Genomic DNA, 18,634 nt, shown 5'->3' on the forward strand with positions numbered 1-18,634 from the left:
GGGTGCAGCTGCTATGATGCATTCTTTCCAGCACTGCTGCTGAGGGTTCCTGGTAAGACCGTTATCCCCATGACTCACAAGTAGGGCCTTGTCCTGGCAGATTACTCCAAGGTAACTCCAGAAACTCTCTGAGCAACCTCTTCCAGTGTTTGACCACCCTCACAATAAAAAAGGTTTTTCTTATGTTTAAATGGAATTTCCTGTGTTTCAGTTTGTGCCCATTGCCTCCCGTCCTGTCACTGCATACCAGCAAGAAGAGTCTGGCTCTTTGTTTACTCCGTCCCATCAGGTATTTATATGCATTGGTAAGATCCTGCTGGAGCCTTCTCTTCTCGAGGGTGAACAACCTCAGCTCTCTCAGCCTCTCCTCATATGTCAGAATTCCTCACACAACTGTTAATGTGCACCTTAGGGGTATGGTTAACACAGAAAATAAAATAAACTTCAACATGACTTTCTCTTTTGATTATTTAAAGGATATATCAACTTCAATATGACTCTGTCTCTTATGAGCATTTAAAGGATATCAGAGAAAACTAACCTGAAATAATGTAAACTTGGAGAAACTCCTGTGTAGTAAGTAAAGGAATACTGGCGTCACTGAAAGAATAATCAGGTGAGAAGATAAGGATCTTATCAAGATAATGCCTATCTAGTGTCCTTGGAGCTTTCATTCTGGTGTCCATTTGCCATTTCTGTCCATTCATGACACCATTACACATTCCTCTGTGATCTAATGCCAGTTCTGCCACTGTTAGTCACCCTTTTCCAACTGTTTGCTAACTGAAAGTCTTGAGCAACTTCTGGAAAATTGTGCAAATACCTTTCCAATGCTCCTTCAGACAAACTATTTGCTTCCATTTATCTTAGTAGCATTTCCCTGTGTCCTTTGTTCTCCCATTGCATTCACCGTCTTCAGGAGCTAATCTTGAATGTAGTGAAAACCTCACTTAGTTTGGTTTATTTAATTCCCAAGAACTCAACAAGCTCTATTTGGCTGGTTGTTGCTTCAGACTTATGCAATCACTCAAATGCAGAACTGGAAGAGACTTCCAGAGATCATCTGGTCGGTCCTTCTGCATGGAAAGAAGTTAACTTCCAACAGATGTTGGTCTGTTGGTGGCAATGAACTGAATTTGGGAGAAAATGCGGCTTAAAAATACTCCCCTCTTCATGAACCTCATCTTTTTTATCTGGCAGGATTTTTACAGGGATTAGCTGGAAATCCAGTTCACTGCATAGGCATACAGTATTAAGAGCGCAGCCACAGCAGCGCTACAGTGACAAGCGGCCTAACAACGGGCAGAACTCCTTCACCTGGCATTCCTGCTGAACCACCCCCAAAACCACCCCCAAACCAAATCCAGCTCCCTCACCTCTTTCCGCGAGGTCACATTTTTTACAAACATCAGTTCCTGCGTGATGAAGGACACGGGGAAGGCTGCAATTGCTAGCTGCGTGTGTCAACTCGCCCTGTCCTACCCTGGGGGGCCTGAGCTGCCGCCAGCCGCTTTCTGACCAGCGCAAACCCATCCCTGTCGCCACCCAGGCCTGCGGAGCGGCCCGAGCTGCTGCCGCCGCGCCCAAGTGCAGCTTTTTGTAGGACTTCGCTATTTTCCCTCTCCAAGGCCTGTGCAGAGGCCCCTGGACAAACATGGAAGTCAGCCTTAGCCACCGAACTCAGACAACGGCGATCCCTCCCTCAGCCCGGCAGGCACCCACCGCCCCACGGCCGCCATCTCCGCTCCCTCCGCCACCGCCCGCCCCGTTGGCCCCGCCCAGGTCCCGCCCTCCCTCGCTTGACCCCGCCCCTCCCGGCTGCTCTTCCCCCGCTCTTCGCCCCCCCCCTCCCCCCCCCCGCCTTGGGCCGCCAATGAGCTGCGCACACGCAGCGGCGGCCCCGGAGAGAGCTCGTCGGCAGCCGCCTGACCCGCAGGGTACGGCTCGGGAGGCCGGTGCCGCCGTTCCGCCGCTCCACAGACGAGTTGTTTTGGCTCGTTCCGCCGTACCGTAGGGTCTCAGCGCCCGCCGGGAGCCCCCTCGGACAGCAAACTGGTCGGGCACCTGCCGGCGCAGGAGGCGGGGGGCCTCGCCTTCAGGGCCCTCTGGCGCGGCGCATGCTGGGAATTGTAGTCCAGGTGGCCCCGGGGCCCACCGAGTGTGAGCGGGGCGGCGGGAGGAGGGGGACTACAGCTCCCGGGGAGCAGAGGGGCCGCCCGGGCCGGCGGTAGCTGCGGCTGGCGGCCAGCGCTGGGGTGCGAGCGTCTTCCAGTGCGTCCCCTTCCGCGAGGCCGCCGGTAGCTTCCCGCCGCCGGCTGGGTGCGGCCCTTCCCGCGGCCCCGCCATGGATCTCTTCGGGGACCTGCGGCGAATGAACAAGCGGCAGGTAGCGGCGGGGGGCTTGGGGGTGCCGGCCAGGCGGGGGGGCCCCGGGGCGTGCGGGCCGAGGCGTGGGTCGGGATGTGGAGGCCGCTCGAAGGTCCCGGAGCTTCGGAGTCGACCCCGACCGGGGCGGGGGGTCCGGGGCCGTGCGGCCCGCCGCGCTCCTGAGAGAGAGCTGGGCTCTCCGCCGGTGCCGCGGGCGGGAGGCCCGCTCCGCCCGCGGCGGGGCTCTGCCCCGTCAGGGGGTCGCGCACCGCCGCGCCCTCCCTCCGTCCGTCCGTCCGTCCATCCCCGCGCCCGCCCTGCGGCGCCGGGCTGGTGCCGGGAACAGCGGGGCAGCCGCGCTGGCCGGGCGGGAGGCCGCGGCTGCCCGGGGGGGGGGCCTGCCAGGGCTTGGGTTTGCCGCTGAGAAAGCGTGTTTTTACATTCCTGTCAGTAACCAGCTTGGTTCTGGAGGTGCAGCCTGTGGAAGCAAATGGGTGGTTTTCACCTCCTGGCGTTCAAAATGGGTGTCTTTATGTTGTCGTTACTATGTGATCATGCACGCGACTGGTTGGAAGGGAGAGGGTAAGGCTGGTTGACAAACCTTCCGATTTCCCGGCTGTGAAAGTTCCTTGGTTTGGTTCTTTTTAGTAACTATCAATCACTTAAGAAAAAGGAAAAACCAGAAACTTCAGATTTTGAAATTTGACTAATCCCAAGTTAAGGGGGTTGTACACCTGAAAATCCCAGCATATGTGTTTCCAGACTAGAATGATGGCCTGGGAATTTCTGGTTCCATGTCTTGCGTCAGTGAGCCACGTGATACGTGGAGACGGGCAGGCTTGTTTTCCACCAGAGTATCTTTGTATGTTGCCACGACAAAAAAAGTAGCATGAAGAAAGTGTATCCACTGCTGTAATGGCTGGCAAAGCAGTAGAATTTGGGGGCAGAAAGTTAGTCAAATCAATAAAAAGTTTTCCACATAAGTAATTTTTGTCTGACAATACCAATAAATGATCTTTTCGCCATCTCTCTTCTACTTCCACAGCTCCTCTTTTCAAACAAAAATAACTGTTCAAAGTACAAAGTCTGCTATTACTGATCTTACAGTATTTCTTATATGTGTTTTGAATACTATGAGCTCAGGTAGCAGTCAGGGGCATGTGGTCAAAATAGATTTGATCATTTGCCATATAGCTTCCGATATTTTAAAGTCTTTGCTAGTGAGTTCACTAGCTCCTAGCACTAACAAATGGGAATATTGCACAGGTGTAATAAGCCAAGATTGAGGCACACAATGATTTAAAACTTTAGGCTGCAGTATGGTTGGATTGCCGGTATGGCAATCTGTTTCATGAGGCTTCTGCTGGAATATGATTTTAGCATGAAAGTCCACATGCCTGGATTGTGATTCAGTGGTGCATATGGTTTGAAATTCTATGTTGTGCTTCTAAATACAACACAGCAACTTCTAAAAACAACTCTTTTTTTTGTTTCATATAGCTGTATTACCAAGTCTTAAATTTTGCTATGATAGTGTCTTCTGCCCTTATGATATGGAAAGGGCTGATCGTCATTACTGGAAGTGAAAGTCCTATTGTTGTGGTGCTCAGGTAAGTCAATGTAAAGGCTTTTTTGTTAAAGTTCAATTATTGTTTTGTCCTTTGTCTCCTTCCCTTCTCCCTTGGATAGATTTGGAGTTTGAAGTCTCACCTACTTAAAGAAGTACTCAAACACTTATTTTCTTCCATTTCTGTTTTTGGACATTTAGCAAAGGCTGCTTTTGTAATTGCAGTCTAGTTTTCATTGAAGTTTGTAGAAGCAGTAGATATATGAAACCTTTGAAAATCTAGGTTTGTTCACTTAATTGGTAGATAAACTACTCAAGATTACTTACGTACATATATATATATATATCTTTCTACCTAGGAATAGTAAGCCCTGGATAGATGTTAGGATTCCAAAAAAATAATTCTGCTTTAACAGAAATACATGTAATCCTATGAAGCTTCTGTTGTCTCCTGAAGAAAATAAGTAAATGTGTTGCACTTCCTGAAGCCATTGAACACTTTTTTCAGGTCTTTTTGTTAATTTATTTTCTTTTTTTTTTTTTTAACCATATGTATATTCATTTTAAAATTGTATTACAGTAAAACTCCTTTTATGAGTAGATGACACTCATATTGCTTCTCTCTCAGTGGTGTCTTACTTCTGGTATATAAAGAGCCAGTCCTGAAGGCCCCTGAGTGCTGATCAAATACATGAGGTTAAACACATGTTCATGGAAGATTCAGCCTTGCAGGAATTCAATGTGTGTCAGCAAGGAATGTATGCAGTAAATAACAGTATTTTAATGGGAATTGTCTGTTCATGTTACTAGTTATGGGATCTGGAATCCTACCTTAAAGGCTGTTACCAAATGATACTGTGGCTGGCTTTGAAAAAGGGCATGGATTTTCTGGTTGTTAATAGTAATCACCGATGTAAACATAACTCTTGCTCATGTTAATTAAACTCTTTCTATGTAGAGAAGTAATTCCTGTTGTACTGGGAAACATTTTTTGGCTTTTCACTAATGGATTGGGTTTCTTAACCAGAATGGCTCATTTTGTTCCTTCAGCATAGCTCCAATACTGTTACTTTTCTATACAGCTTTTTTCTTTCTTTCTTTCACTGAGGTAGTAAAGAAGTCTTCTATAGGCTTGCTCAGCTTAGGACTTACTGAGGTTTGGGTTGTGTTAACTGTCTGTGTAGTGTTACTGAATGGGTGAAGCTACAGATTTCAGTTAAAATTGTGAGTTTATCTGTAAGAATTAAATGTTCTTTGTTTTCATGGCTCTTCTTTCATTTGCCATAATGCTAATAAACTCTCTCTTTCTTTTTGTTTGTAGTGGCAGCATGGAACCAGCTTTTCACAGAGGAGACCTGTTGTTCTTAACAAATTTCCACGATGACCCAATCAGAGCTGGTGAAATAGTTGTTTTTAAAGTCGAAGGCAGAGACATTCCAATAGTTCACAGAGTAATCAAAATACATGAAAAGTAATGCAACTTGGCATTTTCCTTGTTTCTAAATATAGTTTCCTTCACCGTGACTTTTCAATTACATTTTAATTTGGTAGTATTTTATGAAAAAGGCAAGTCAGGATATGCTGTAAGATAAAACTCATCTCTAGGATGTGATCCTCATGTGTCCCCGATGCTGTGGCTCACTTCTTGAGACCCCGACTCCTGTCCCTCAGTGAAGTTGCTCAGGTTCAAAGTGGGTAAACCTATGCTAAAGAGGAGTCCAGTAACACAAACTATACACGTTATTTTTACCAGCAGTAGCAATATATATGGGAGCAGAGTCCACTTCTGTACTGACTGTTGTAGAATTGGGATTTTGGTTATGAGAAATAGCTACCTCTAAAAGCAAATCTCTGAAAGAAGGTGAAGATTCAGAATCAGAACTATAGATGAAGTCTGACAAGTATGTGATCTTTGCTAACTGAAGTTTTCCAGAAAAGAGATTTGACTCAGAATGAAAGAAGAGATTCTTATTCATTTTGTGTCTATTAGTCACAATGCCAACAACAATTCATGCTGATTTACAACAGGTAGATTACTTGTTTTTACCTTTATTGCATATGCCTGGTATGATAAACAGTTCCGTCTCAAACAAAAGAGAGGCAATTCTGTTTCTAATTCTCACAGCAAAAAGCTAACCTGGAGGTGGCAAACATTGATATATTTGCTCCTCAGGAAGTCCTGGCCATGAACTGAAAGTGTTTATCTTTTGAGTAATACCTGTTCTTCAACGCTTTTTGAAACAAATATGTATATCCAAGAATTACCTCTTTTTCTTTTTTTTTTTAATACCTAATTTATCTTCATAAAAACTCCTTGTTTCTTGATATCGTTACTTGCAATTAGCAGCTTCTTGAGCAAAATCGTTTTGAAGACTGTAAACTTAATAATTTGTTTTAAATGGGAGTGTTGAACTGAAGTCTTGCATGCGTCACCTGCACATATGCCAAATGCTTGAAAGGGAGTGAAATACGGCAGGTTTTCTAACAGCAGTGGTTAAATTATATCATGTTCAAAACGTAGTGTAAGACACTTTGTTCATTTGAAACAGTAGGGAAAGGTTGTGATTTGGGCGTGTTCAGGGTTTTAAACTTCTTTTCCTACAAAAAGGCCTGAAGTGCCTCAATGGCTGGGAGAGGTCAGGACGTCAGCTCTGGCTCTGAGGGAGCAGACTGGCCCTCCGAGCCCTGCAGGCATTCATTCATCTGTAGGGGGGAAGAGTGCCACTGACCAAAGCATTTCTATCGCTTGGATTTCTCCATATAGTCCCCTAAAAAGCCCACATAATGTTTTGTCCATATGACGTTATTTAAAGACTGCTTACATGTATTTTTTTATTTGCCACATTAATAAGTATAGAACATAAGTGAGGTTTTGCTTGGAACTCCCTATATTGTTTATCAATTAATGAGTTACCTAAAACTGTATTGCAGCGTTAGTGACAAAATACTGAATTTGATGCAGATTTGCAGCCACTTTAGAGGGTCTTAAATATTTATTTCTATCAAAAGAAAGACAAAGCTTTATTTTGGCATAAATATGATTATTAAGAGTTAAGCAAGCGTATAGAACATAGAAGAAAATTGCCTAAAGCATTGTATTATACCGCTTTCTTTCCTAAGGGAAGATTTTTAGGATCTACTTCATCTGAAATACGTGATTTAAACTCAGTTAAATTCATTCTCTAATGTGTGATGACTTCACAGGATCTTACTCCCCAATTTGTGAAAATTGAAAAGAAAACAAAACCTCTTAGTGGAGTATTATTGAGTATTTCACAGCTAAATTTCTGCTCTGTTGAAAATGCAGAGGGTTGGTTGGTTGGTGGTTGGTTTTTTTTTTCCCCAGATAGGCACATACTGCTTTTGTTGAGGAAGTTTAGTGCCTGCTCTGGATGGACAATATCCCTTTCATGTCCATTGTGTAATTGCTTACATCAAATGACAACATGAGTGTTATAAAAAAACATTTCTTGTTAAAATCTATTGACTGTCAGTAAAGTCTGCAATGTTAATGATTTGATGGTGTTTGTTAAATACCCAGGACAAGCAGGACTGGAAGTAAACATTGTTATCTAATCTTGTAGCACTTTCCATCTTCATTGTGCTTTGTAGATGTTAATTGAGGTTTTAAAATTAAGTGGTATTTAGTTTATCACCTCGTTGCCTTCTAGAGAAAATGGGAACATCAAATTTCTGACTAAAGGTGATAATAATGAAGTTGATGATAGAGGCTTGTACAAAGAAGGTCAGAACTGGTTAGAGAAGAAAGATGTTGTCGGAAGAGCAAGAGGGTAAGTAATGCAAAATGTCTATGTTCTTTGTAATTAAATAGAAAGAAAATTTAGAACTTAAATCAGTTCTGCCGTTGGTACAAACTAGATCTGGTATGGTATTTTTTAAATTTCTTAAATAAAATGTTGATTAAAAAAACTACCTGGAAAAGTTGTTTTCTGTAGTCTTCTCACTGATGTGAAGAGTGGAAACTAATTTTTTGAAAAAATGGCACATTTAACAAATAATTCACCATACAAAATTAACTGACTTATCCTTGTGATTACTAGAAATTACTAGGAAATTATTTCCACATCCCACGGGAATTTTAGGCAAGGTTTGACCTTTTGACTTTGTTCCCTTCCCCAGTTGAGATTAAATCTCTAAGATTTTTCTCAAAAAACTTGATTAAATTTTTATCGAAGAAATAATTTCCCATTCAGATATGTATTAGTGACAGGTGTAAATTATTATTTTACAGTAAAATATTCAAGACAGTAACACTGAAACATTTCCATGTAATATTTGAGGGTTAATTTTACATTCATCTGTTTTGTCAATTATAGATTTTTGCCTTATGTTGGTATGGTAACTATAATAATGAATGACTATCCAAAATTTAAGGTATGTATACAGACATTTTGAATACTTAAATTTAAAACTCTAAAATAGCAAGTAAGGATAGTAAGAATCTTGCATGTAAGAATATATGTTAATAAATGTGTTTCTGTGGTTTGGTACCTAATGTAAGATCAGCTGTGTTTTCTTGCTTATTTTATCTTGTCTGTTACCCAGTAGAACCTAGTATTTGTAATAATTTGAGAACATTTAATTTATAGCAATTTTATAAGTTAAGTGTATATAGTTGTGATGCCTATTTATGATGAATATGATCATATTAAAATATTCCTGTAATTCTACAGGAACACAACTCTATAATTGTGTACTCATCTAGAAGGTGTAATGTTGGAGAGGGCACACTTTGAACAATTTGTAATTTCAGAGCTTCTGTGAAGACAAATTGTAATCAGTCTTTATTCTCTATTTTCTTTTGCAGTACGCTCTTCTGGCAGTAATGGGAGCATATGTACTGCTAAAACGTGAATCCTAAAAAAAAATAATAAAAATCACTTTTCCAAGAACAAAGTACGAAGTAAAATATACAGGGGGGGGGGAAACTAATATATTTCAGATGTTTTCATTTCTGTACACAGTTACAAAACTGTGCAAGCTTTTGTCTTGTCTAAATAAACTGTACAACTAATGAGTAAAACTTTTGACTGTTGGTTAATTATGTAATGGTGTATTTACTGTCTTAAATAGCTGCTGCTTTCAGTTAGCCTTTCTGTTGTTTGGAAGACACTGACTGTCATGTGCTGAAGCAGCTTGTGGCACTTCTTGACATGCTGTGTTGTTTTTTCCTAAGTGGTACTGCATCTGAACCTATTTCCTCCCTCCATTTTTTTTTTCTTGATTATATTTAATCTCTTGTCAGCACCCTCACTTTTCACGATCATACAAACTGTTTTTATCAGTACTTGTAAGGACACAGCATGTGGGTTGGAACAGGTAGTGAGTTGTGGGAGTTTAGTCAGACTTGTGCCTAAAGAAAGTTGTCTAGATACGGCTGACAGAAATAGACAAGAAAGGGTCTTTCATTCTGATTAAGAGCTAAGAAATGGAAACTTGAAGCTTTTTCCCTGCATTTGAAACTTGCTCTTTTGTGGTGTAGGGAGAAAAAAAACTGATGGCCTGATTTTTAGGGACTGTGTATGTTTCTAGAATTCAGGTTGTTAACCATTGTGCCTTTATATTCCTAGCTATAAAACAAACCTTAAAAAAAAGATTTTTATGGGGCTTTATTAAGGTTTGTAAATTTCTGAATGAATAGCACAGTAGTGTACTTCAGTAATATTACCAATAAGAGTAAGACAAAACTCATATCCTGGTTTTGAGAATGTATTGTTCTCTCCTATCGTATGATACCTGAATAGTGTTAAACATAAAACTGATTTTTCATTTTACAACTTGCCTGATAGCTGTCCTATATGAAATCCTGGATTTTTCTCTTCTTGGCGTCAAATGTCATTGTTGAACCTTCAACAAAGCAGAACTTGTTTTCTTTGCTTGCTTTGTTTTTGTAGCTTTGATAAGGAACAGCATGATGCTTTTTTTCCTATGGAGTTTTGTTTCTTCTGTAATCCTTTACCTCTACAAAAATATACTATTATACAATAATGGCAGCTCTTCTGTCGTAACAGCTAGTGCTGAAAGGCAGACAACTGCTGGATTTTTCCAAGTAATACTACTTCTTTTGTGTCGTACTAAGCAGTTTTCATGACAAACTGTATTATAAAAATGACTTATTTTGTGTCAAATTGTGTAGAAATAAAATTGAGTGTAATAAATGGCACATCAGAATAATTTATGTATCCTTAATGCAGTCTTCCCAGAAGTAAGATTTTTATTTTTACTTTTTTTTTCCCCCAGTATTGCTGAAATCGGAATTTATTCCTATCCACCTACCCCAATGCAATCACAGTCAGCTCTAACTTTGAGAGTGGGGTTTTGGACATAAGCCAAATGACAAATTCAACATGTTATTATGGGAATTTATTCTTGTGTTGAGGAAACATGGATTAGTAAAAAGATGCAAGGGTATCATCTTAATATTTCAGTGTTGCCATATCTGCTCTTCTAGTGAATGACAGTGCGGGCCCAGTTTATCTTCCTGGTTTTAGCTGGATGCCTAGAGATCTGCTGATTGCATCCACCAAAGCAACTTTGGTCAGCCACATACAATAACTTGTCCAACCATATAGGTAATCTACTTTCTCTTTTGTGATAAACAGTAGCTTTTTTTCAGCTAATAGGACCAGATACCATAATGATAAACCTTATATAAATATGAAAAGTTTCTGCCTGCGTGGGAAGGGTATGAAGAAGATGGAGCTAGACTCTTCTCAGTGGTGCTCAGTGACAAGGCAAGAGACAATTCCATCTGAATGTTAAAAATTTTTTACTGTGCAGGTGGTTGAACGCGAAAACAGGCTAAAAACATGGTAAAACCACTGAAACATGGTACAGCTATTCTTAAGTAGGATAAAAGACTTCCCCCCACCCCCCGCCCCTGATTTAGGGATCTCACAATTCTTTCTAAAAAATAATTTTCGTAGTATTTCTGTTGATCACTAGTAAGCTTACCTTTTCTATGAAGAAATATATTATTTTGCTAACTGGTGGCTACTTTGTTCAGGCCTGTTTGGTTGGCTGCCTATGAATGCTTAGAGATTACTCACAAGCAACTGGATTGGGTTGCTCTTTGTTCCGTTCTTGACTTTTGTTCCCATAATTGTGTGAGCTACTAAAAGCCAACCATTTCCATTTCTGATGATCTAGTTAGTTACTGCTGCTTGTTAATTTCCATAGAGTGGAAGACAGGGAGGGAAGGAGCGCCAAAAGATCTGCCCAGAATCTAAATTTCTGGTATAAACCCTTTCCCTCTGCTAGATAACAGTACAGAAGCTTTTAGTTCTTAGGCTGATAAGCAGTGATAAATGAGCTTCGATGGTGAAATGCATATCAGGAGAATGTTTTCTTTCTGCTGTGAGTAAATTGCAGTGTACCATGCTTGAATGATTTAATATCTGCTAAATATTATTAGTGTTGCAGCAGAGAGAATGCAGTTTGCTGTTTGATATATTTTGTAACTGCATGTTGCCAGCTTTTCCTGCTAGTCTTGCTGAGAACAAGTTTGAAGGTGACTTTAGGTGTTGCAGCTGAACTCACCTATTGGCTCTGGTTGCTGAGATCAGATGATCCTCCTCCTGCTGCAGACAACGTGGTCATATATCCATTTGTGGAAGCTCTCATTTTCAGTGAAGCCAAAGCCGCTTGTGAACCCAGGAAGAAGTTAGTAGTTCTCTGCTGGGTTTGCAAGTGGAGCAGGCTCAGCAAAGCACATGGCGGGGGGGGGAAAATAGGAGCATGATAGAGGCAAAGGGGGAATGGGTTTAGCCTTTGGGAGCAGCGAGCTGTTGTGTTTAAAATTTAAGAAGGGTGCTAAGGTACTCACATGTGTCCAGAGAAGGGCAACAAAGCTGGTGACAAGACTGGAAGGCATGTCCTGTGAGGGGGGCTGAGCACTCTGGGTTTGTCTAGCTTGGAGAGAAGGGAGGCTGAGGAGCGACCTCATGGCTCTCTGCAGCCTCCCCAGGAGGGGACGTGGAGAGGGAGGTGCTGAGCTCTTCTCCCTGGGATCCAGGACTGGACGCCTGGGAATAGCTCGAAGCTGCATCAGGGGAGGTTCAGACTGGACATTAGGAAGCACTTCTTTACCGAGAGGGTGGTCAAACCCCAGAACAGGCTTCCTAGAGAGATGGTTGATGCCCCAAGTCTGTCAGTGTTTACGAGGCATTTGGACAATGCCCTTAGCAACATGCTTTAACTCTTGGTCAGCCCTGAAGGAGTCAGGCAGTTGGACTAGGTGATCATTGTAGGTCCCTTCTAGCGGAACCATCTTATTCTGTTCTATCCCATTCATCTGTTTATCACCTCTACAATAATTCAGCAAGGGCACAAGCCAGCCCCAAATTAAATTTATGTATATTGCTGCTCCTTGTGCTTCAAGCAGAATTTTACTTGCACCGTTCAGAGGCAAGGGACAAACTGTGCTTGTGCATGTTTCAGCAGGTTATAGATGGGGCTAACTAATAAAAAGAAGTGGGTTAAGATCCCACGTATTTGATGCATCAAGGTGCTTTCCCCTTTCTACACATATAACTTCTTTGTTCAGTTGCCTGCTCTGCTTCTAGGCTGCAGCTTCTCTTTGAAGTCAGGACAGATCAAGGATATAACCAGCAGATCTATTAACTTCCTAACTGGAGGCAGAGTACTCCATTGATCCTTGTAGCTGTAGTAACTGGTTCACCTCAGCTCACATGGTGCTTGGACATCAATACCCCCCAGGAAGGATGGCGAGCTTGGCTATTGGTGTGAAATACTGTGCATTGTGTCACTGGAGAAAAGAGCATTTTAAAGCAAATGCCTCCATCCTAGCAAGGCCTGTGGATGTTTTTTCTTGTTTTTGAGGAAGATACAAGCAGTATGTTTTTAACAGAGCAGTTGGGAGTAGGAGAAGCTCAGACCTGACTGAAGCTGTTTGTTTTTTCTTTCTGGTCAGCTGCTGTTTCACAGCTCAGCTAAAAACGGCCCCTGTGCACCCAGAGCTGCGTAGGCTGCAGCATGTGCAGAAGCGGGCTGCGGGCAGCGTGGGGTCCCCCAGGCTGGGCACCAGCACAGACCCTCAGGGTGAGGGCAAGGGCTGGTCCCCAGGGCCATGAACGCTTGTGCTCGCAGGAAAGGTCTGAGCGGGAGATTGGCTTTGTTCGGTCTCGTCCGCTTCTCTCTTCTGAGCACTTTGGTGTTTGACGCTGGGGTCACAAAGGCTGGAGCTGTGCGGGGCAGCCCCGGCACTGCTTGCTGGGTGCCCGTCTGCTCTTCACAGCCCTTCTGGCAGGGCTGCGCTGGAGGTGTCCCGAGTCCTGGCTGCCAGACGTTGAGGCTGAACTGCTGCCTGCGTTGGTAGAGATAAAAATGAGTAGATGGAGTAACTGGAGAGGTAACTTGACTTTAAGCCTTGTTTAACAAGTAATTTCTCTCTATGTTTAGTCAAGATAGTGAGCAACAGCGATGAAAAGGATATTTTCCTCTGCGTGCGTGGATTTTATCAGTGTTTCTTTGAACATCTTAGGGGCCAAAAGCAAACAAAACATAAGCCACCCACATGGCAAAAATTCAATATGTTTCCCTGCTACACAGCTTGGCTTAAATAAATATATTCCATCTCTTCTGTCATTATTTATGCTCCAGTACACTGCTTTTGTATATAGAACCAACTCTGCCTCTGTCATTTGTGTGTGAATATGCTATCAGCAGAAACTATATATACACACGCTATATATAGTCTGTATCTATATGTAGGTGTATGGAAACCTGACGTGGACATGACCATCACCTGAATATTGAAGCTGTTTGAAATACAAACCTCTGTCTGGATTTGAGTTTTACAAATAAAGCATCTGTGGACAAAGCTTTGTGTCTTTTGCAGTCACGTTAGGACATCAGTGTCCAGTGCTGATGACCACGTTTGCTAGAACTAAAATGAAGGGTATTTGTGAAAAATCTGACTGCAAGGCGGCTTGGGCATCGGGGAGCGGGGTGCTGGTGCACCAGGGGCTGCGTTTCCACTGTGTGATGGAGTGCAAGCGAAGAAGAGGTGGAGAAGGAGGGGGAGAAGAGGCCATCTGGGGTTTTTGTTCTCTGGGAAGGACACGCAGTGTCTCTCTGCTCCAGGGATGCCTGAAGCCTTGGCTCGCCTTTCTGGCCAGCTCATGCCCCAGCAGTCGCAGCGCAGCCGGGGCTGTGTTGGGCACCTGACCGTGGCCCAGGGGCTGCAGGCTGGCCGTGGCAGCTCCCGGCTCCCAAGGGACAGGAACCTCTCTGCCAGCTGCTGGATGTGGTGCCGTTTTCCTGCTTTGCTTCTCGTGATGGGAGTCTGAGGCCACCTGGTAGCCTTATGGTTTGCTAATGCCTGTCCTTTCCATCACCTGCCCTTGTCCTGCCGTTTGTTCGCTCTCTGGACTTTTGTCATGCAGGTTCCTCAGCATTATTTTCTCCAACACATATGGTGTTTATTAATCTAGCATCAGCAGCTATATGTGGAAGAAAGTTGACATTTGGGAAATAAAACGCAGTTTCAAATATCCTTGGTGCTTATTTTCCATAGATTTAGTTGCAAACTAACAAATTGGCAGATGAGTCACCTGCTTGTTGCTGCGCTATCCCAGCCCCAGCTCGTGTGGAAATCCTGCTGAAATGGCTCAGGCTGTCAAGGGAAAATGAGCCCTGCCCCCTTTCCATGAACCCCAAGCTTAGCCTATTCTCTGATCCCCTCTCTAGGGGGAGGGCTTCTGGCAGAAACTGTGGCTTACCAGAGCTCTTCATGCCACTGTCTTGTGTTTCCAGATAAGCGCAGGGCATGTTTTGAAGGCAATGCAGAGTTTGGAATTGCCCTCTCAGGTGAAGGGAGGCACGGTGCAGGGCACTGGTCTGGCCACTGCAAAATAAACCTCTTTCATGACGACTGTTCTAATCCATGTGCACATCCAGGCCTGAGTATCCTGACCCTGAGCATGGCCCAGAGGTCCATATTTCATAGTCGGGACGTACGTGTGAAAAAATACTCACAAAATGCAACTAGAATACCTGCATCAGTCTGTTTTACCCTATTTCTCCAAATGCTGAAATATAAAAGATACAGATACCACTCTCCACAATGGTGATTTGCCAAATTGATTCCGATTGCCTCTGGAAGAGGGATCAATGCAAGCAAATAGTTCTCAATTCCTCTTGCCTTGCAAGTGAGCAGCAGCAGAGTCAAGGCCACCCTTTGGGGCACACACGGCCGAAGGGGTGCCCAGCAGAGGGGCTGCTCCAGCCACCTGCCCCAGTCAGCACTGCGGTTCTACCATTCTTCATTCTGGAGCCACAGAATGGTGCTGGGTGTGGGCCAAGACCCAGACATGCAGCCCTGCCTGCGCCTCTGAGGACAGGCAGCCCCAGCCGTCATTCACAGAGGCTCCCAGGAGTACGGCAGCAGGAGCGGTCCCTGCAGTAGGAGCTGCGGCTGCCAGACCTGGAGGGGCTGCGGACCACCCTCTCGCCCCAGGTGAGGAGCAGCCCCTGCCACGCTGCACTCCCACAAAAGCCTGAGGCACCTCGCTTCCATTGACTGCTCAGAATTGGAGGAAAAGAAAGGGAGCGAGTGTAAGTATTGCGCATCGCTGTGTCAACCCTCCTCCAACCGTCCTGGCAGCCCGCGAGAGTTCACACCCCTGGCCCAAGCCTGGGGCGTGCTGTCTGATGGGCTGAGTGAGCCCAAGGCGTGCTCTGTGCACCAGGGTGCTGAAGGTTCAGACACAAGCCACCACTGTGCACTCGCAGCCCAGAAAGCCAACCATGTCCTGGGCTGCATCACCAGCAGCGTGACCAGCAGGTCCAGGGAGGTGATTCACCCCTCTGGTGAGACACACACACACACACAGAGGACTGCGTCCAGCTCCGGGGGTCCCCAGCCCAAGAAAGATGTGGACCTGTTGGAGTGGGTCCAGAGGATAACCACAAAAATGATCTGAGAGCTGGAACACCTCTGCTATGGAGAAAGGCTGAGGGAGTTGGGGTTGTTCAGCCAGGAGAAGAGAAGGCTCCAGGGAGACCTTCTTGCAGCCTTTCAATATATAAGGGGGGCTTACAGGAAAGATGGAGAGACACTTTTTACCAGGGCTTACAGGGACAGGGACAAGGGACAACAAGGTTTTGAACTGAAGGAGGGCCAGTCTGGATTGGACATAGGGAAGAAATGTTTTACAGTGAGAGTGGCGAGACACTGGAAGAGGTTGCCCAGAGAAGACGTGGATGCTCCATCCCTGGAAACATTCAAGGTCGGGTTGGACAGGGCTCTGAGCAACCAGATCTAGTTGAAGATGTCCCTGCTCGTTGCAGGGGAGCTGGACCAGGTGACCTTTGAAGGTCCCTTCCGACCCAAACCATTCTGTGAGTTGGTGGCTCTATGAAGACGACCTCTCCCTGCCCTGCGGTGCCTGCAGCAGGGCACGAGCTCTGTACCTGCAGTTTGCCTCCCCATCGCCCTGTGTTTCCCAGGACCATGAGCACGGTGGTGTCACTTGAAGCATTTTGTCTTCCTCAGAAGGCTCAGCTGGGACTGCCTCTGTTCAGCCAGCAACAGTTCCTGAGAATTCAGGAACGTAAATGCTTCCCATCTGAATTCGCAAACTATTGAACCCCTCCACCACAAAATTCACAAAACCAAAAAATGTGATGGCTAATGCAGCACACTGACATACATAAACGTGCGATAAGCAATCGCTTTAGTTAAGCTTCAGCTGTCTAGTTCTAGGACTTCCTAAAATGCAGCATGAACAGTATCAAATACCTTAAACTGTGCCTTATTAAATAAATGTTTATTATTTCATATTGTTCAGCCTCTGTAAAGTTGCGGGGGTCTTTTCTGAAAAATGTCTTCAGTTCTTCAGGGAACTGTTACTGCAGAGAGTCAATTTTCAGGTTATTTGCAGAATGCCTACCCTGACTACAGGTTTGAAGGGCTGGAGATTAGTCTATTCAGCATCTTCAACATTTACAAAGTATTCCTTAGTGATTGTGCCCTGTTATTACATTGGTGATATGCTTAAACCATTGTTTGTTCTGTACATATATTATAGCTGTCTCTAACGTCAGGATCACTACAACAAAAATGATGAAAGGCACACCATTTTTCTTTTATCCCTTTTTATTTCCATAAAATCTGCCTTGCTGATAGAACAATCGTAGTTGTATAAAATGTAAAGGAAGCAAATTAAAGAGTGTTACTGTGGTAATAGCATTTAAAACCCATTAACGTTTTCCTGCCATGGAGCACAACAATAGTTCAGTTTGCCATGGTGAAAAGTAGAAAAGTATTTTAAAATGGAGAGAGATGTTTCTTGATGTTCAAACACAAATTTATGTTACCAGATTTCTCCTTTAAGAAAGAAAGGTTGTCTCAAATGAGAGAGTCACTCACAGTTGATAACATGCATTTACTGTACTTGGATCCTTTTCTGTTGTGGGGGGTCCTGTATATTATTTCCCTATATTATGAAATTATTATTTTTCTGAAAAGGTTAATAAAAATAAGGATTAGAATAAATCTATATTACCTTTTTTATCCTCGTGAACAAGTAAATAAATAAATGCTAATAGTGCAGAAACGTCTTCAAAGAATGGGCTGGGTCCTCAGCTGGGCTGAGGAAGAGGTGACGAGGCCAAGGAGAAAGGATGGGTCTTTGGGCCCATCCCTGCCTGTTCATACCTGGCTGCCCAGCATCCACGTTACCTGGTGAGCACAGACCCAGGCATTCATCAGCCTACCTGTGGTCCAAACCACAGGACCCTTGACAGCCTCTTCTGTGCCCGTGCCCACCTTCATACCCCCAGCTCCCTGGCTGCAGGGTGGGACCCCTCCCATGCAGCACAGCCCAGCCACGTCCCTAGCAGAGCTTTTGCTATGTGAGCCTCTTCACCCAAGAGAGCGCTGCTGATGGAGGTGCATGAGACCTCACGTCCATCTGCTTTATTTGCTCTGTTCCCAGGGAAGGGATGGGGTATGTGACAATGCTTCTCGTGCCTTCTCCCCTGCCTGGTGCGTGCCACACTTGCAGCTGTATTGTGAGTGAGGCTGGGCTGGGGGTCCCGTGCATGGGGGGTTGCAGGTGGCATGTCTCTCTGCTCTATTCTGGCTGGAGGTTTGTTGCAGTTGCTGTTTTACCTGGTTTCTCACCGCTATGTTGGTGGGGCTTTCAGCCACCACTGTGTCAAATTTGCTCCTCTTGACATTTTCTACATTTACATATTGGAATATTTCAGCATCTTTGCAGTGGTTTGGCTTAGTTTTAAATAGATGCTTTGGTTTTAATTATTAGGGATCGGGTTATTCTGCTTCAGCGCTGAGTTCCTTTTCCAATCAGGTTTCCCTTCGTTGAACTGTCTGCAACCCAATTCTAGCTGTGACCCCACGAAAGACATGCCAGGGTACATAATGCATTAATTCATGCCCCATTAGTCCAGAGGTGCTAGCAGGGAAAGGCACGTGATAAAAAGAGCAACTGCCAGCCCAGGCCAAGTAAATCCTTGCAGCTGGAGAGGACATGAGCCATGGCGAGCAGACGACAATCCTGCATACGAGAAGTCATCAAGGCTTACAGTTCCCAGAGATCATGGCATAATAAATATGTCAAGGAGTGGCTTCTTCCTTCACAGCTCAACCTGCTCCCAAGAGCCATCAGCTGCAGCAAGCAGAGGACCCCCATG

General features: G+C 44.4%; 1 protein-coding gene across 2 annotated transcripts; it reads left to right on the forward strand.

The window, feature by feature from the left end:
• The first annotated feature begins 1,918 nt into the window (after positions 1 to 1,918).
• On the forward strand, positions 1,919 to 8,978 carry SEC11C (SEC11 homolog C, signal peptidase complex subunit). 2 transcript variants are annotated; one of them, XM_049796235.1, is made up of 6 exons: positions 1,919 to 1,937; positions 3,868 to 3,977; positions 5,256 to 5,405; positions 7,606 to 7,725; positions 8,272 to 8,329; positions 8,763 to 8,978. In XM_049796235.1, exons 2-6 carry the CDS (start codon positions 3,895 to 3,897, stop codon positions 8,814 to 8,816), a joined length of 465 nt encoding a protein of 154 aa, XP_049652192.1. In that variant the 5' UTR covers positions 1,919 to 1,937; positions 3,868 to 3,894; the 3' UTR covers positions 8,817 to 8,978. The 2 variants fall into 2 exon arrangements, with proteins under 2 accessions (XP_049652192.1, XP_049652191.1); XM_049796234.1 differs by lacking the exon at positions 1,919 to 1,937 and adding an exon at positions 1,994 to 2,386.
• Positions 8,979 to 18,634: the final 9,656 nt, after the last annotated feature.

This window comes from Accipiter gentilis, chromosome Z (assembly GCF_929443795.1).
Source record: "Accipiter gentilis chromosome Z, bAccGen1.1, whole genome shotgun sequence".
In the NCBI taxonomy this organism is placed as follows: Eukaryota; Metazoa; Chordata; class Aves; order Accipitriformes; family Accipitridae; genus Astur; species Astur gentilis.

What these genes read in the sequence shown, in the direction of transcription:
- SEC11C (XM_049796234.1), top strand. Translation starts at nt 2,345, where the DNA reads ATGGATCTCTTCGGGGACCTGCGGCGAATGAACAAGCGGCAG. An exon ending in CCTATTGTTGTGGTGCTCAG is followed by an intron (nt 3,978 to 5,255) that starts GTAAGTCAATGT and finishes TTTTGTTTGTAG; the next exon opens with TGGCAGCATGGAACCAGCTT. An exon ending in GTAATCAAAATACATGAAAA is followed by an intron (nt 5,406 to 7,605) that starts GTAATGCAACTT and finishes GTTGCCTTCTAG; the next exon opens with AGAAAATGGGAACATCAAAT.